Below are 20,551 nucleotides of genomic sequence, written 5' to 3'. Positions count from 1 at the left end.
GTTACATACAAGGAGCACAAGTTCGAAACAAACTAACCATACTTGTGTTGTTCAAAAACCAGTGAAAGAAATTAATGTCTACATTATATATATATATATATATATATATATATATCAGGCCTTGTTATGAGATTTCGCTGCGTAGCGAAAACGCGTAACGCATTTCTAAGTAACTCAGCAAATATATTTTGCATCGTTAGAAGTTATATTGCGTCACTAGCATCTTTTCAAGTATCGCATTGTAATTAAAGTTATTTTATTAACGCGTTAAAAATCATACAAACAGTTAGTTTTTTTCTCACTAGAGCAAAAGTTACAAATAAAATCTAAGTTCTTATTTAAAAAATCATTTTTATTATTTTTTTCAATAAAATATTTTATGCATAAAACGTAAAATAATGTTTGTTTATTTTCTTATGATTTTACAGTTGGTTTTTGATTACTTTATTAACTGTTAATAAATTTTTTCTTATTTAATTTGTGAACTCCTTTTAATAATGTTTTTAAACAATAAAGAGTTTTTTTTTTGTTATTTATCAGTTACCGATAACATATTCCTGATCATAATTTATTTTCATAAATTAAACAAACGTCATTAAAACTTTACGTTATTGAATTAACAATAAACAAAATATCTTATTAATAAAATATTTACATTAAAATAAATCGTGCATTTTTTAAACTATTATGACAAAAAACAATTTTTACATTTAAAAGGAATTTATATATTTAATTCCTTAAGATAAAACTTAAAACACTTTAATTTTTTTAACTAATTTTTAACAAAAAAAAAAAAAATTATTAAACAAACTATTTCTTTAACAAAAAATCTATTAGTTTACAATTGCGGTTAAATGCTTTTAGTTACGACTTTATATCTTCAGAATAAACGTCACATAAACGATATCAAAAGATAATTAAAAATATTCTAAAAGATATAAGTTTTTGCGTAACGCAAAACTGCTGAACGCGTAGGCAAATCGCCTTTTCGCAAGCAAAATGCGAGCTGCGTAACGCTTCTTAACAAGGCCTGATATATTATATATTATATATATATATATATATATATATATATATATATATATATATATATATATATATAATATGTTTATAATGTAGACATTAAAAATACTATATATTGTTATTAATATATATACATATATATATATATATATATATATATATATATATATATATATATATATATATATATATATATATATATATATATATATATATATATATATATATGTATATATATATATATGTATATATATATATGTATATATATATATATATGTATATATATATATATATGTATATATATATATATATATATATATATATATATATATATATATATATATATATATATATATATATATATTAATAACAATATATAGTATTTTTATTTAAAAAAAAACACTGAAAAAAAAATTTCTTGATACAACAAATTAAGTACTTTGTCAATATACTATATTCCAAACATCTATTTTATACATAAATATAGGTATATATTATATTAAATAAAATATACATTAGGGCAATTCCATTGAGCAAAGTTTTTCATAAACAAAAATTGGTATGGGCGTGGAAGATTTAATGTATAAAACGAAGCACATTAAAAACCTAATTCGGGCTTTAACATTTAAAAATGGTTAAAATTGGGTATTTTTGTGCGAATACATAAACTTTTGTTGAATAAAGCATGTAACAAAAAATGTTTCGAATCTAATGTTTAAGGCTTATATTAATGTTGGTTGCTATCACTAATAGCAAAGAACATTATTGTAAATATTTTACGGCCAACCATCCATGTAATATTAGGGTGATAGGGTCAATGTAACCATCCATGTAATATTAGGGTGACTATGGTCAATGTCAAGTTGTTCTCCAATTCTAAACTTCACACTAAAAACTTTCTTTTCTGTAATTATATTAGTTATTTCAGCAGCTGTTACTATGCCATAGTCAATTAGTAACCCTGTACCTAAATAAGCAGCGGCATTGTTACAAATTCGTATTGCTGCTTTTGCAAAGTTAGGCAAGTGTTTGTAATTATATAAAGTAGACATCTCTTCATAAAAATTTGGATCATTGTTACTTTCACCATCATCACAATCATTATCATCAGAACAAGGATCATCACACTAAACAAAAATTATATATACTTGAATTAAACAATATCTTTGCAGTTATATATATATTAGATATCAGTTGTGCTAGCCCAATACCCCACTGGTTAAACTAATTTAAGTACCAATTTAAGACACTTCTTTCTAAATATTTAATTGTACTTACAAATCACTAATATACAAATATACAATATGCTTATTTATCACTAAATTCAATTCTTCAAGACTTTCCACACAAGACTTTTGCTTATACAATGTTCCAATTACTTGTTTATTCTTTAACTTGATTAGTCCTTTTTAATCAATTTTGCCAATCTGAAATGACGCTTTTCCACCCTTTTTAGCTCTTTGGTCTTTTAGGTACTCCCTTTCATTCACTGGTACCTAAATAAAAAAAATAGTAAACACTACTAATAAAATATTTTTTGCTGTAATAAATGTCCTTAAAAAACCTATTTTTGTAGTTTTAAAATTTAGTTGCTAAATACCTTTTTTTCTTCATCACAATTGCACAATATATGCTTTTTTAAACAATCTTTAATGTCACATCTAACCAGTCTGCAGAAATGATTTAATTAAGTTGTTAAATATCATTTAAATTTTAGAATAAATATGCAAAAAATTTAAAGTAAGTTAATAAAAATTTTATTTAAATTTAAAACTCGATGAAAAAGTTCTTATTATACTTGTCATCACAATTAGCAATAGGTAGTTCACAATTACAAGCAAACAAATCAAATAATGAATTAAATTTCTTCTCCAAATAAACGATGCTAGATTTGTTCCCTTTAGATTTTTTATGTTCAGCACACAAAACTCTTTTAAAAAGTAACTCAAGTTTTTTGCGTATACTTCTCTCATGGATCAAGGGGAGTTTAGAGTTCACTTTTCTCCATAGCTCAACAAGTTTAATGTTTATTTGAGAAACAATTTGTTGATCAGTTATTTTTTTGGCACTGAGTTGTTTATTGAGTTTGTAGCTAAACTGTATAACTTGTTTAAATGTGGGGAGGTTGCTAACAGGAAGATCATTTGGTAGTCCTGCAAACTGAGAACTTGTGCAGCGAGTTCTACTTTTAAGGGACTTAGCAACTTTTCCCATTTTATTTATTATTTATTTGAAAACAAGATGCAGTTACATATTTTAAAATACAATACTTTATTTCTTATTTAGTTACAATTAGATCAATGCACTTAATACAAATTGTAGAAATTGTAGATCATTATTTTTAATATTATAATTGAAAATAAAATTATTAACTATAATAAAAAATATTTATAATATAATTATATTACTTTTATAAATTATGAATATTTTGCTGATTATAATCATTACAGCAAGAAATGTATTACTAAACATAAAAACATGTTTAAATAAAGATATTGACTAATATGAATATTGACTGCAACGAAAGTTGTTGGCAATATATAACAAAGTTTAACTTTCTTCTATTTAAAAAAAAAAATTACTACTATTATGGTGGTTTGTTTACATCATTTGTATAGAAGTTTATTGTTTTACTGTTCCATACAGCGTGCTATAAACATAGTTAGTTAAACTTGTAATATTAATTTTTTTTATAACAAAAAGATTTAAAATACCTTGCCCTTATCAATTAACCATTTTAATTAAAAAATAATTACACCATTATACTTAGTTTTTGTTACAGAATTTTCCACATCTATACCAATTTTAAATGGTAAAATGGAATTGCCCTAATATACATAGATATAGATGTATATAAAAATGATAAGTTAATCTTCTGAAAACACCATTTTTTTGAAACCAAATCAATATTCAATAAAAGTATAACGTTAAAATTTAGACTGTATATTTTATTTGCTAGTACAACTTCACTTTAAATAACTGTTTATTATCAAATCCTCAGATGTCTTGACTCAAGTGCTACTGATGAATTGTTAATAGGCTCAAGCCATGAGCCTAATAGCCTAATAATTAAAACTATACAAGTTTATTAAACAAATTCTCTTGAAACTTATTAATACATGTTAATTTTAATAAACATTTTGTAACAGTAATATGCTTTATAATACATATTTTATATTACATATTATTTTTATTAAACTAATATTTACGAATTTGTAAAAAATTGTTTTGCCTCACTCTATGTCACTTTTTCAACGGTAGCTCGGTTTCAAAATATTTTCTAAAATTTATGGCCAGCATGCCTATGCTGTATCCAGTACTTTATATATCTATGGGAAAACTTGCTACTTCCTCTTGTTTAGGTTTATGTACACTGGTTAGTTTGCAAATACGACAGTTACAAATTGTAGAATTTTCTTTTTAGCCCCCTCTGTTACTACATCTGGCAAATATTTCTAAATTTATTACATAGCTGAGTTATTTTTTTTTTCAATCTCAATCAAAAGTGGTTTCTCTTTTTATTGCTTGAACATGTAAAAACATTTAATATTAAACATGCTTGAACATGTAATAGTCTTGATACTTTTTGTGCACAAAAATAACACTTTTTTTTTCAGTTCATGTCATGATCAATTTTTTTTAAGACATAATTACACTCTAAAAAGAATCCATTAGAAAAAGTAATGGATGTTTAAGTATTTATCTTAAATATTATCAAATATTAAATATTATCTCTGTTAAATTAACAGAGAATCAATAACTCGTTACCAAAAAATGTTGGCATTTCTAAATTATAAATGCCAACATTTTTTGGTAATGAGTAATAATGTAAAATGGTTTTTACATTACAAAATTCATCAAGTATGTAACATTAGAATCATATCAACCGTCAATATAAAAACTTGTTATGACCTTGAAATTGTATTTAAAAGGTACCATAAAATTATTCCTACCACCACCAAAATTACTCCTACTAAGAAAGTAAATCTATAAAATAATATAACATTTAAATTATTACTTTTATGTTAATTTATAAGATGTTACACATTTATATTTATTAATAATTTTTATAGCATTTATGAAAAAGTTTGTATAGTTTATTAAAAGAGCATAAGTTAAAAAATATGAAAAAAAAAATAATAATAATAATAATAATAATAATAATGTTAACTGTACATATGAAAATATGTGAGTTACTCAACTGTAGTTCGTGACTTAAAGTAGAGAACAGTAAAATAAAAAATATTAATGAAATTCGTGGTATAACAAAATAATAACCATCTAATTTTTATTTAGAATTGCCCTTCTTATGTTTCTTATGTATTCAAATTAACAACATCATAGGTTAGACTGTTCCATTTATTAACAATCCTATTAGTAAAGTAATGCATTCTTGCTTCCAAAATACAAACATTTTGTTTGTGCAACCGTTGATTATGACCTCTTAATTTTGGATATAAGTTGTTTATTAAAGGGTATCTCTAATTTACTTTATGAATATCATTTTCAATTTTATAATATTCTATTATATCGCTCCATTCTCTTTGTTTTTCAACTGACATCAATCCAAATTCTTTTAATCACTATTTCATACCTTTTAAACATCTTATTCTTGTTGCTCTTCGTTGTATTTGTTCTATTTTATTGATGTCTTTTTTATAATAAGGACTTCAAATTGGTGAAGCAAATTCCAAGTGAGGTCGAACTAACGAATAATACAGCAGTTTCATTAGGTCTTTATCTAAGTATATGAAACAATGTTTTATTTGACCAAGTATTTTGTTTGCATTTCCTGCGATCATATCTATATGATTTTTCCATTTTATATCATTAGATATTAGGACCCCTAAATCTTGTTCCAAAGATGTTTTTATCATAGTATAATGATTTTCATTGCTCGTTGGTTAGCTCATATAATAATTATAGCGAGGGTTTTTTTTTCCTTATATGCATAATTTAGCATTTTTTATTGTTAAATAAGAAAAAAAAATAAAAGAAAAAAAAATAAGAGTAAAAAAAACAAAAAGAAGTATATAAATATAAAAATAAAATATAAATAAATAAATAAGTAAATAGAAATATAAAAATATATACATATGTATATAGAAATATAAAGACTTACATAAACATCCCATGCATAGATATGTAGCATGTATAAAAATATACTAATACTAGAATGTTGCATATGTTGTATATTAAGTCCTTAAGTACAGTATTTTAAGGTGAAAAAATTATAAAAGTATTAATTATCCTACAAAATGTTATGAGATTTTTAGTACCAAATTTTTGATATATGGATTTGTTACTTATTTTCCCTTGGATTAAATTGTTATATCATTTTTTATCTATTTCTTTTCCATTTCATTTCTAATCCAAACGTCTATTACGTCTCTAAAGGTCTATTGGAATTAAAATTAATTAAATTGGAATTAAAGTTAATATAATTTGATTCCTAATCTTATATCTCTAACTATGGCTCTTAAAACATTTATAATATTTTCTTTTCTTTTGATGATCTTTGACATTTACTGAATGCACAAAATACAACAAAGATTTGTATGTCAAAAAATCCACTTATAAAGCTCATCGTCAAAAGTCACATTTTAATAAAGTTTAATTATTCTATTTATAATAAATATTAATGTAATAAAAAATGCTAAAAGGCCAAACAACAAAATACCATCCTACCCTACAGTCATAACACAAAGTTCAATAAACATGACGCAGAAATTTAGCACAAATATTGGTGCTGTAAAACATTGAACTCTACATACCTACCTCACAATTTAATAATGAAAAAATTTTATCACATCGATAAACTTACGTTCAAGTATTACAGTTAAACTGTTGTTTTTTGTTATTTTATTTTTTAAATAAATTTGTCTGTTATGTCAAAAATATTTAAGAAAGTTGTTAAAAACTTTTTTGTTTGCAGGACCCTAAATCGTATTTACATCATAGGTAGTCATATTTACGTCATAGATAATCATATCTACTTCATAGATAAAAGATTTTTTGCAGTAAGTTTATAAATTGTCAGTATTTTCTCATAATTTTTATAGCTGGAGCAGATTGAGCAACAATAATTTTGAATTATGATTGATTTTACTTATTTTTTAAGATTATTTAATTTAGATAAATAGTTACACAGCTAAGTTTATACATGGCTTGTTTATATTATTTTAAAACTTGTAATTTTAGACATGTGCCATGTGGTATCACACTGTAAGTTTGAATCTTTTGTAAAACTAAAAATTTTATATAGCTAATTGCATTTGTTTTGACTTATTCTTGTTTTGATTATAATTTCACTATAAAGAGTAAGTTAAATAGATTATTTCTTTTAAAAGTTTAGAGATCTTTTTGTACCTAATTTTTTGGGAGTTTAATGTAATAACCCTATTTTAACGTAATTGCAACACCTAATTATTTGATCCGCAAGTGCATTAACTCCTTTATTATATAAGATTTTTCATTGAAGTAATGTAATAAATCATTATCTTTAACGGACTAACATCAACAGACTTCAATCTATACAAATTTTAATCCATTAATTTAAAAGAAAAACCATTGGTGCAATAACGATGGATTGATCTGTTGTATGCAACAGGTTTTTTTTTAGAGTGTATTTTTTATTTCTACAAAAAAACATACATATGTATATGCATATATAAAGGTAAACAGAATTTTGAGATTTTGGGGACATATCAAATCTAAATCTACACAGCAACCAAAAATAGCAATGTATGACAATGTCCAGGATCAAATCACAAAACTTAAAAGTGGTTAAGTGATTAAGTAAATCTGTGATAAAAAAAAATAAAAATATGAAATTGTATATAGAATAACAAAAAAATATATACTCTTCAGCACTTAAAGAATCTTTCAACTGCTTGTCAATGTAACTTAGCTCATTTTCTAACACTCGTTTTGATTTTTCAAGATCATCAGCATCCATGTTTGCTAAACGTACGTTAAATTCTTCATTAGTACATGTAAGAATGTATGTTTCTCGTGAAGTAAACACAGTGCAATTTTTCTTAACTGTAAAATAAATTAGTTATATAAGTGAATCTGGTAGATATTCTAATTTTTTTCAATTCAAATTAGTTATTAAGGATATATATTGGGGAAAAAGATGATAGTAAAAAAGAAATAAATGAAAGGAAATAAACAATACAAAAAAAAAAAGAAAGAAAGAAAATGTGAAAAATAGAAAAAAACTAATATTAATAAAACTGATTTGATTGATGCCAACCTTTAGAAGCCAATATAACCTAACCTTTAGACATAACCCAACCTTTAGAGGTCTATAACCTTTAGAAATCAACAATTTTTCTAAATTTTTGCAAATGATTTTTTTTTCTTTATTATTTTTTTCCAGACAAAATTTATATTTCTCTAGTCTTGACAGTAGCTTTACTATCATTTTTTATAAGATAACAATTGTACAAAATTGTTGAATAGTTACATTCTGCTTTTATAGGATTTTAAAAAAGAGACCCTTAAAAAGTTGACCAAGATGCCAGTAACTTTTGTCAACTGATAGTTTTATTCAGGGTTTGTATTTATTCATAAAACTTGTAAAAAATCAAAAAAAGGATTAATTACTTAGATAATATATTTCCTTTTTACTTGTATATACATTTTGTAAAATTAAATAATTTTAAAGTAACATAGGTATACAAAAAAAAACTCTTTTCCTTATTATGTATTTTTTAACGTTGATTTCAAATATAAGCTCTAGTTTTTTTTGCAATAACCAATTTTTTAACTTTTCAAAAATGCACAATAAAACCTATCGGTTATGACTGTTAGCAAATCAGTTGTAGAACAAGAAGAAATCAATATTGATGATCAGAAAATAAGTTATTATATTCAAGATGAGAGATTAAGTGTTTGTTAATTAAAGATTCAAAAACCTTGCTTATGGTAGGAAGAAGACTAATGGGACGGTATTTAGACAAGTCAGATCGCTCTTCAGAATTTTTGAAAATAGGGATGACAGATGCGGCTTTCCAGCAGGCTGGAAAATAAGACTCTGATAAGCACTTGTTGAAAGTATAGACAACAACTCCGGAGAACACTTCTGGAAGACTATAACAGGTACGTTGTCCGGGTAACAAGCTATAGAAGAGTCTAAGCAGGAAATCACTCTAGATACAGAAGCTGGAGTGATACAAATGTCAAGCAATGGATGAACTTGTTTGACGACTATATCAGATAGAACGCAAGTAGTGGAATCAAGAGATAATATTGATGAAAAGTTCTTTAGGCGAGGTGACAATCGATCTGAACCATACAAGAGAGGTGGAATAACAGATTTGCCCTCATTATTTATACTGTTAGAGATTCTTCAGAAGCCACAAGAGACTAATTTTTGAGATAAAATATAAGATTTCATGACTAGAGAATAGGGGGCTTTGGTGTTAGACAAAACCTTTTTACAATGGATAAGGCAGAACTATATGCCCAAAAAAAACTTTTTCTCTATATCACCACTAGAATCTAATGAACACACTCCTATTGTCACGATAAAGAAACAGACTAATCTACTATTCAACATCCAAATCACTCCTGCTTCTGTTGTTAAAGTTACTTCTCATTTTATACTCTTGAGGTCCAGATAACAGTCCTGTCACAGTCTTACAAAATTGTTTCCTAGATCTCTTTTCAAAAATTAATCGCCTTTTCCCCCAACCATCAACATCATATTGAGTGACTCAACATTCAGCAAAGTCACATTCTGTAACTCTTCCTTCATGCACTAAACTTTTACTTATTCTTTTTCAAACATCATCATTGCTTAAGAATTCTTTCGGTGCATCATCAGCGCTTAGGAATTCTTTCTTGTCTTTATGTTAAGTAATTAGTAGTTGTTTACACCCTTGTTAGAAGTGAATTTGCTAGACGAAGAAAAACTCTAGAATTTCTTATAATTAGCAAGAGTAATATGGGTTTTAGATAAGTATGCCAATGTAATACACAGGTATTTTACAGCTGTTGATAGAACCAGCCTCTCTGAGATTCCAGGAAATCTTGCTACCAGCCAGCCTTTTAACCATTAAATTAAAATTACATTATATGTAGAGAAGTTTCACCATTTTAAATAAGTAATAAATTTATTTTGTACGTATGGAAGAAAATAATAAAAAAAACTAACATTTTTTTTTATTTTTTGAGACAAAAAAAAATGAAAACAATTCTTACTTTTTGTATCAACAAGATTACTTGATAAATCATTCATTAGACCTTGTATTTCCTTGAAAAAATAAAACAAAATCTTAAAACTTACACAAAAATAATAATTATTTAAAATTAAAAAATGTTCAATAAATTAGTCAAGCTTTTGATCTAAAAACAAAAATATAAAAAATAAAAAATAATTATAAACATTGCAAATATTATAAAACTTGATTTCTTTTTTTGAATTTTAATATTAAATATGTAAATTGCCTCAAACAAATATTTAAGCAACTCTGAATATTTGAAACATCTTGATGCTATATGTCTCAGCACACTCAAAGGAATTTTAAACAAACCAAACCAACGCACCACCAAACCATCACACTTTGTTTGCATAAGAATGATTATTCACATTTTCACTCCACTTTTAAACTTAACACCAGATCCGCAAAATCAACAATTTATTGAAATACATATCTACAAAAATTTATTCGCCACCTACGAATTGAAGCAAATAAATCTGGTGATAACTCTACTCTTTATGTTATCTCAATACATTCAATCCTTTGTCAACAGATACTTTAAAATATTGTAGTATTAGCTTTTATAAACTTAAACTATTATTTACCTCAATATTAAATTAAAATTAAACAAAAATAAAAACTTTTTAACTTAATTTCAAATTAGTAAACTGTACAGAGTTGTTTGAAATATTCTTTTTTAAATTACAATACTTCCTAAATTAAAATTACTTTCCTAATATTATTATAAATAATATTATATAATATTATAATAATTTCAAATTAACAAATAGTAAAAATAACAATACATTGAACTCATCTTCATAATTATAGGAACTCTGTAAATCCATTTGAAAAATGTTGCTAGTAACCAAAAATTTGCACTTTTTTTAAAATTTCATCTAAAAAAAATTATTGCTCTTACAAATATTTGCTATTTATTTATACACAGACAAAATAAGGATATTTGGGTTATGACAAAAAAATAATTTTTTGGCCTGTAAGTAAGAATAAATTAAACATTTTATTACTGATTAAGAAAATCACATTAAAAAAAAAGGTTATTTGGGTTTAAAAATTTAAAGCTTTTAAATGAAATCAATTTTTTCAATTTTATTGTAAAAAAACTAATATTTTTAAACAAAAGTTAAAAAAATATTTTTCTTAAGAAGGTTAAATTTTAAAAAGATTGTTATTTATAAATTCTCTATAAAATTTCACTTCTTGTGAGGCCCAATATAATATACTTTAAGAGAAAAATACTATAATAAATAATTTCTCACTTCTTTTGTGACTTGATATTTATAAATAATTTATAAATATCAGGTCACAAAAGTTCATCATTTGTGACCACAGAAGAAACAAAATTTTGAAAAAATATTTACAGTCATAACCCTAATATATATATATATATATATATATATATATATATATATATATATATATATATATATATATATATATATATATATATATATATATATATATATATATATATATATATATATATATATATATATATATATATATATATATATATATATATATATATATATATATATATATATATATTATATCTATGTATAAAAATTAAAATCAAAATTTATGTTATACATTATTTACAAATGTGTGTGTGTAAAATTGCTTATCAAATACAAAATTTTGTTTATACTTGTTACAAGCATATATTTGTAACTTTAATATTACAAGAATATATACATAACAAGCCTCAATTATTGCGCAGTGAATAGACGAGTGTTGTCTTTGGGTTTTCATACTAGTTATCCATTTATTTGTTAACAACATTACTTATTTGATAAAAAATTTGATAAAAAGCTATAAAAGTTTCTACTGCTTATAAAAAATGTTGGTTTCTTCACAATTACTCTTATTGAAGATTTTTATTACTATTATTACTATTTTTATGTTGGTGTTACATAAGAGTAATCTAGTAATTACCTGTCTCAACATTTCGTGTTTTGCACATTTATATATAAAACATATATACATATATATATATATATATATATATATATATATATATATATATACATATATATATATATATATATATATATATATATATATATATATATATATATATATATATATAAATTTTTGAATATCTATAAAGTAAATATGAATATAGCAAAGAAGTAGCATATTCAATAAATATATTTTTTGTTGTTGTTGAAATGTCTTAAATAAATTTAATTTATTAAACATTTTATTGTACATTTCTGAATCAAGATCAAATTTAGTGCAAAATAGTTTAGCTCAAGAAAAGACTCCTTTGTATATTTTTATTACAGGAAATTTTAAATCATTTGATGATGAACCCGCCTAATTCAAATAACTGAATGAATCTTTATTTTTCTACACTAAAAACATGACAAAATGTTTGTAATGCAATGCATTTCAATATTTGTTATGTTTTAATAAAAAGAGAAGATTAAGTACATGGTAACTGAAACCATATTAAATGACATAAAAATTAGTCATTCTATACAACTGTAAATTTTTTTTTTTTTTTCAACAGTAAAGATAATTTATTTAATGCATTTAACAACTTACAATAAAAACTGTTTTCATTTTTCATCATTTGAAACACTAGTTGGAAAATTTTGAATCAATTTTACAGCTCTATTACTAACAGATTGTTCACAACGTTCACACAAATGTTTCAACTTCTTTGTAATTAGGATCTTTTTGCCGCTCAGTAAGAGATATATAAAGCCAGTCAGCTCTAAATTTAAGATTGAAATAAAAACTGTTCTAAGGGTACATTACTGAGGGTAAATAAAACAGAAAAAGTTGGAAAACCCATTTCAATCTCTAATGGGTAGGAATTTGAAGCAATGTTTGAGCAATTATTTGCCATTGTGGAGAGGAAAGTCTTTTTGAAAATAGAGACAATACTGCACATTCTTAAGTACTGCACGTTCTTAAGTATTCTTAAGTACAAGAAGTGTCTTTCCATTGCTTTTAAAACTTCACTTGCTATTTTTTAATCATGTTTACAATAATTATGTAAGCAATGGTATAGTTTAAAATCATTATAGGCTGCATCAACTTCATTGGATGAGCAGAGCCAATTTTTAAAGTAGAAAAATGAATTAAATTTACATACTGCTTTAAGTTTTGTAATCATGTCCTAGTCATATCCTTGAGAAATAAAAGCTAGCACCGTTGTAGGATACAAAATCGATAGCGTTCATCAAACATGATGGTTTCATCAATTTCCTTGTTTCACCTAATTCATTTTTTCTTTGAGGTCTTTCACCAAGAAGTATCAAAATCAATAGGTAGGTAGCAAGTTTTTTATATTTTTGCAAAAGGTAGCAAGTTTTTTATATTTTTGTTATAAAATATTCTCCTCACTAACTGTATTGAACTTGTTTTGCATGGATTTGCAAACTTCTGCCTTTGAACAGTATTCTTCAGTATTCTTTCATGTATGTGATATTTGGACACTCATCTGCAAGGTTAAATGTATTTATTGCATGCTATTTACCTGATGTATTTATGATTACTGGTATTCCAAGAACCTTGCCTACTTCAAAGTCAAGCATGCAAGATACCAAATCAGCTAAGCTTTCCTTGTTTTCCATTTTGAAGTCTGGAAACAGTTTACCATCCTAATGTACAATTATATGTTTTGGTTTTTTCTGCTTTCCATTTGCTTTTAATTAAAAGAATTTTTTCAAAGGAACTATAAAAAATAATATGTTAATTGCAAAGTTGTTATTACATTTTGAAATGTTTAACGAAGTAGTCATAATATTTAGCCATTATAATATACTGTATTTGCAGTAGTGTTGTTAACCCTTAGCCTTTGTCTAGCTTTAACAACAAAGTAGTTTTAGTCTTCCACACAAAAAAAGTTATAATAGTTAAACCAAGTTATTTTTTTGTTGTAACTTTAAATCTATTAAAAACTCAATACCTGTTAATATAATGTCTGCTTAATTGAACCTATTTTTAAAAATAAGCACCTGTCTATACGTTTGCAGCTAATAATAAAAACAGGAAAAAGATTCTAGTTTAAAAACAAAATTGCTACAGCAATTTTGTTTTTTAACTAGAAGTTCGACCAGTTAAAGAAATAATTGGATTAAGAGTGTGTTCTAGAGTTTTATTCAATACTCTAGAACCCCCTCAATAAATAATTAGTTCACTATACTTTAAACAGGAAGAAATTTGCTGGCATTTTTACTAGCTTTATAGTTGAAAATTTGAAACTTTGAAGCAAGTCAAAAGGAACATACTTTGATCTTGCAATATGGGGCCTTTGCCTGGGCTGGAATACTTACAAACTTTTAACATTTTCTAATCAATGTATTTAGGAACCATTGTACCCATGATGTGTAACAGTAATGGTGTAATGTATTAGTCACAACTTGTAGTATATAGCCACAGTTTGCTAAGTTTAGTAATTTGAGTTGGGTTTTATTTTTAAAATGTAGTATTCAAGTTTTGTAGTAGTCATGAAAGGTAGTATTAATTACAACAACATCTATTAAAAATATTGCAAAGCACAAAAGTATTAAAAAATCCAATACACTAATTAAAAAAACTTTGATACACAAAGAGTATATTGCTTGCGTCATTTACAAATAATATCAAGATAATAATAAAAACATTTGTTTTAATTACTTATATCAATTGCTCTAAATACAACTAAAAATTTATAAGCCAATTAAAATTGACAATTGTTAATCGATTACAAGTGATAATTACTAAATTTTATTTACGAGTGCGTTAATTATTTTAATATTTATTTAATTTGTGTCACAAAAAACTAATTATAAATATTAGTTTAATTGATTAATTAACCGATTTGAAAAGCAAATTTACACATAAAAATTGTTTTCAAAATTAACTTTGTATCCTTTAAGGGGTCGTCCATTATTACGTCACACAGTTTTTGACATTTTTTGAGCCCTTCCTCCTCTCTCTCTCTCCCCCCTCCCCCTCGTAACCCACCCGTAACACTTATTCTTTTAATTCAACTTATTTCTGTGAGAATGAAATAAGATAGACGGAATATATTGAATATACTTTATATCCCCTCTATACGCTCAAACAAAAAAGTTGGGAAGGGGGGATTACGACCCCCTACCCTTCACTTTTATTCTAAAGGACCTTTTTTTTTAGAAAATTCTTGATATAGAGGACTGTTTTTAGAAATTGACGATTGCGCCCCTCCACTTCATAACCCGTGTCGTCGGCCCTGTCCAAGGTGACAAAACTGCTATAAGTATAATATCTTTTCATATGTTATAGACTTTTATTTAAGATAAAGTTCTTATATCGAATAGTTAATATTGTATTTTTCTTAGATGACTACTCTGCTTTAAATATATTATCTTTTCATCTGTTAATGATTTTATTTAAGATAAAGTTCTAACGTTTGAATAGTTAACATTGTATCCTCTTAGATGACAAAACTGCTATAAATAAAAAAATTTTTCCACTCTGAATAAAAATTTGTGACAACCTGCAACGGTTTAGAAAAATAATGAGTACGTCTGAACCAATTATGAGAGAAAATTATGATAAAATTAGCAAACTTTGTAAATATGTATGTGAAACTGTTATTGAGAAGTCACTAATAACTTCAGAAAATGGAAGAGAGTTCCAAAACATTGATGTGTCATTGGCCCGCAGATTGTACTATCCAACTTTAAAAAAATATGCCATCATATAGATATTTATAAGGAAATTTAAAATTAAACATTTAAAAAATCCAGATATGCATTTTTAAGGGGGTTCAAAACCCTATTGAAAATATTGATTGAAGGGCCGAGGAGCCTTGGCCCCTCGCCAATTTTTTTATTTTAAAACATAAATCTAGCATAAAATATACAAATATATTTAAAAAATTTTTTACATCCTCTTTCCTATACCTTCCCCAGATAAAAACATGCGCTGCGATCCTTGTAAGGTAAAGAGACTCGCATCTTACGGGAGGTTGTTGGGCTCTTTCTTATATTAAATGATGACTTGAAACTTTAAAGCCCAAAATATTAAAAAGGGGTCTTTTATCAATTGTTTTTACCATTAGGGAGTATAAATATGAACTAGTTATAGGTTTCACTAAATGCTGCATTAAATTTTGTTTAAATTAATTTTTTTGCGTGTAACGCTTTAAAATTTGAATACCTTGATTGCTTTAATAAATTTTCTAAATATTAAAAACTTGTATTATATAAATTTTAGTATTATATATTATAATACTAATGACGTTGTTTTAATCTTAGCAAAATAAAAATGAATATAAATAGTTTTTGTTGTGATTGCTGGGGGAAAAAACTAAAAAGAGCCTGATTGCAGTTCAAGATAATAGTGAAAAACTGGTATAGACGTATGTATACACTAGATAAATGAAAGAAATTGCAGCCTATCTTTCTTCAATAAGTGGAAGTTGCATAACTAATTTGTACATACTTGCAAAAAAAAGAAACCACCGACCAGATGGACACATAAGAAAGAAAAGTTTTAGTTTTAAGTTAATTACATCGGTTAGAATATAATTTTAAAACATCTGCTAGAATATAAAGATGTATATCTTCTGAATAATTATTATTTAGATTAATTGGATTTTTAAGAAGCACAAGTCGGACATTATTACAATTGAGATCGATTAGAGCTCTTCTACCACTCCAGAATACACATTAAAGACCTGCTCTAAATGTCTATCAATAATTGGTAAACAGAACAACGTTGAATTCTTATGATACTGTCGTACAAGTATCAATTGATGGAGTTGAAGGCCTATTAAAATATGTTTTAATATTTTTGATGCAGATGAATTTGAAGTTAAAAGCAATAATATATAATAAGAACAGAAGTAAACGTTGGGAAATATGTGAATATATGGGGTCTAGTGTGCAACGTATAAACTTTATTGCTATTGCTGAAGATGTTCCTGAAACATATCAGAAGATAAAACAAATTTTATCAAGCTAGATAGCCTGGCTTTTCATATAGTATGGGACTTTGATTAACATGATTATGGGTTTCTCTGGCCTTGGTGACATCCATGCATGTTTATATTAAGAATGTCTGGAAGCCTTGATCTTTGTCTTTTTGAATTTTAAGCAGCGGGAAAAGAAAAAGAAACAGTACAGCTATATAAAAATGTTAGACAAAAAAGGCTTAGTCATCTTGATGAAGATCAAGAAGTTAGGCTGATAAACAAAATTCTTTCATCATCATTACATATATTTATGGGTTTTATTAATGTTCGCAGCAACCTAATTTTTACTCTTTAACCATATTTTAATTAATGGCTGTCTAAATAGTATATTCTCAGACATGGCTATTATGGAGGAGGATTTGATGAAGTGAATTGTAATAAGATATAGAATAATCTTATAGATCTATAGGAAGCATTTCTGAATAATTGTCAACAGCTAATACTTATTATTACATGTATAAGATATAAAGTGTGTTGTGGATGACTGCTTCTGTACTTTTCGTAGTCCTAATGTCAAGCATTCTATTGCTATGTTGAAAGAATAATATAATAACCTAATAGAGTTTTCAAAAGATTATTACGCCTTACCCATAACAAAGGTCTACATCGTGTTAGCCCTCCTTACCCATAACAAAGAGGGTTCACATCATGTTAGCCCACCTTACTCATAACAAAGAAGGTCCTCATCTTGTTAGACCACATTATTCCTTTTTGTGAAGAAGTTCAATGTGGTCTATCCAGAATTCCAGAACAAACTGAAGAAGCGATCTACACCAAGTTTAAACCAACTTGTGCAAGATAAGAAGTCACAAAGACCAAGGAGAAAATTTGCATAAGGCAATTTCAGACTTTTCATTAAGACTAAGATAGTATCTTGTAGACAATATCTATTAACTTTATAAATATTATACAGTAATTTAATTAAATAAAGATCAGTAAGATAATTTAAATTTACATAATTTGCCATAAAATTTATCTTCTGCCTGAAAACCACCGAGAAGTCAATAACGTAGCACTGGATGCGCTTCTAATAATAACTTATTAGGATTTGCTTTTATCTAAAATATATATATATATATATATTAAATAAAGATAAAAGATATATAAATTTAGCTGGAAAAGCATAAAGAAATTATAAGAATAAAATATTTTTTGGTGTATCAAGTCATTATTTATTATTAATAGTATTAGAAAGTGTCTAACAACCTTCCACGAGATGCGAGTTTTGGTACCTTGCAAGGATCGCAGTGCATGCTTTTTTCTGGGGAAAGTGGAGGGAGGGGGGTGTAATCAAATTTATTTAATTTATTTTTATATTTTATAATAAAAATTTGGCAAGTAGAGGGTCAAAGTCCCTTAGCCCTACTAATAATAATATATTCAATAGGGTTTTGAACCCCCCACCCCAGTGAAAAAGCGCACATGGGATACGCATGGCTTTTTTCAGTATGTAACCCATGTGGGGATTATTATTCTGTGCCATGTGGGTTTCATATGGTAAATCCCACATAGATTCCATATGGTAAATCCCATATGGGATACGCGTGGGTTTTTACGATATGAAGATTTAAATTAAAAAAACGTGTTGCAAAATGAATTTATTTTAAAATAAATGCTATTAATAAATACATTCAAAATAAGTATTGAAAATATTATTTTTTCTTTTGCGATTTTGTCGATTGAATTAAGTAAATCGCTTCGGCTTGCATAATACCAAGGTTTTTAGTATCTTCTAACTTTCTTCAAACATTTTCTAAAAATATATATATAGAAAGAGAGAGAGAGAGAGAGAGAGAGAGAGAGAGAGAGAGAGAGAGAGAGAGAGAGAGAGAGAGAGAGAGAGGAGAGAGAGACAGAGAGACGAGAGAGACAGAGAGAGAGAGAGAGAGAGAGAGAGAGAGAGAGAGAGAGAGAGAGAGAGAGAGAGAGAGAGAGGAGAGAGAGCAATTTTATTAAGGAACCTTATTATTAGAGCAACTTTAATTACTAGCCAGGTTGAAGTCATTAATGACTACAACTTGGTCTTTATTTCACAAATAATTATTTCCTAATTTATTACTTACAATGACTAACGTATTATGGGTAATTGAACCCATATTATGGGTAATGACCTTGAACCCATGAAGAGAATCCTGAGAAAAAGTGATCGATTAGGATAAGTCGTTAAACAAAAAAACAAAAATGTAAAAACCTACTTTACGATGATGTAGACATTAGGTGCAATAGACACTGGATGCAAAAGTATCTTTACTTTTTCGTCACACATAATGTAATATTCTGAAACTAATAAAAAACATCTAAATTTCTATAAGTAAATTTATTCTTTGATCATTGTCTTCATATCCTATCTTATTTTCATATCATCATCTATTATAGTATTGTTTATATAACACATCACAACACTATTATTAAATTTGTAATGTTCATATATATATATATATATATATATATATATATATATATATATATATATATATATATATATATATATATATATATATATATATATATATATATATATATGTATATATATTTATATATATACATATATATATATATATACACACATATATATATATATATATATAATTTTTATTGAAACGTAATAAATTTAACATCAATAGAAAAGTAAAGCTGTCGTCATTTAAAATGTAAAGGGTGTTGTCAAAATATGTTGAAAATAAAGTTAAGTTGCTAATAAATCACATTCAACAATGACAAACATTCTTATTGTAATAAGAATTAGTACTAATTAACAAATTTGAACCAATGAACAAATAAATATAAAATAGTGAAAAAACAATGAACAAATAAACTAAACTAGACTTTAACTAAAACTTGAATTGGAATGAATTGGGACTAATTTGTTCCAGCATAACCTTAAAAAATAAGTTTATATAATAAATTATATGTATAACTAGTTATACATATAGTTAACTATCAGGAGTTATATGCATTTTAAAGGATTTTATTTATACATTACTTTAGATCATATTACTTTGAAAACTGGACCCAGAGGCTTTATTCCCAATAACACTGTGGTACTCCAGATTAAAAACTGAAAAGTTTCTGTAAATATCCTGTCTTTGTTCCTCAATGTAGTTCGTAAGTCCCTTAAGTCTTAAGGATCTTATTATATCTAAAGTTAAAAGTTTTAGAGCTTAAAAAAAGTTACAGAAACCCATCTCCCCCCTATTTTTTTCTTTTTTAATAAAGAAAATTGGGAATTCTTTGACTTTCGAACCTGCATCTCTTTGTTGGACACAGCAGTGTCCTATGCATGCATGCTTGGTTTTTGACAACATTTGAACAGTTAATTGTTTGCAGATAATATACTCAA

General features: G+C 25.8%; 1 protein-coding gene across 2 annotated transcripts in view; it reads right to left on the bottom strand.

Annotated features, from left to right (window-relative positions):
* Positions 1-13,943, bottom strand: part of LOC100201116 (POTE ankyrin domain family member J) — a 52,219-nt gene extending 38,276 nt beyond the window's left edge. The window contains exons 1-4 of one of the 2 annotated variants that reach the window (XM_065818372.1): positions 12,804-13,943; positions 11,039-11,131; positions 10,234-10,285; positions 7,887-8,067 (exon numbers count right to left, since the gene is read on the bottom strand). In XM_065818372.1, coding sequence (XP_065674444.1) covers positions 7,887-8,067; positions 10,234-10,285; positions 11,039-11,080 — 275 coding nt within the window. In that variant the 5' untranslated portion in view covers positions 11,081-11,131; positions 12,804-13,943. Of the gene's footprint in view, positions 1-7,886; positions 8,068-10,233; positions 10,286-11,038; positions 11,141-12,803 lie in introns of those variants that run through there. The other variant, XM_065818371.1, reaches the window with a different exon arrangement.
* Positions 13,944-20,551: the final 6,608 nt, after the last annotated feature.

This window comes from Hydra vulgaris, chromosome 14 (assembly GCF_038396675.1).
Source record: "Hydra vulgaris chromosome 14, alternate assembly HydraT2T_AEP".
Classification (NCBI taxonomy): Eukaryota; Metazoa; Cnidaria; class Hydrozoa; order Anthoathecata; family Hydridae; genus Hydra; species Hydra vulgaris.
Note: the sequence above shows the minus strand (reverse complement) of the source record. Positions and strands in the feature narration are given on the sequence as shown.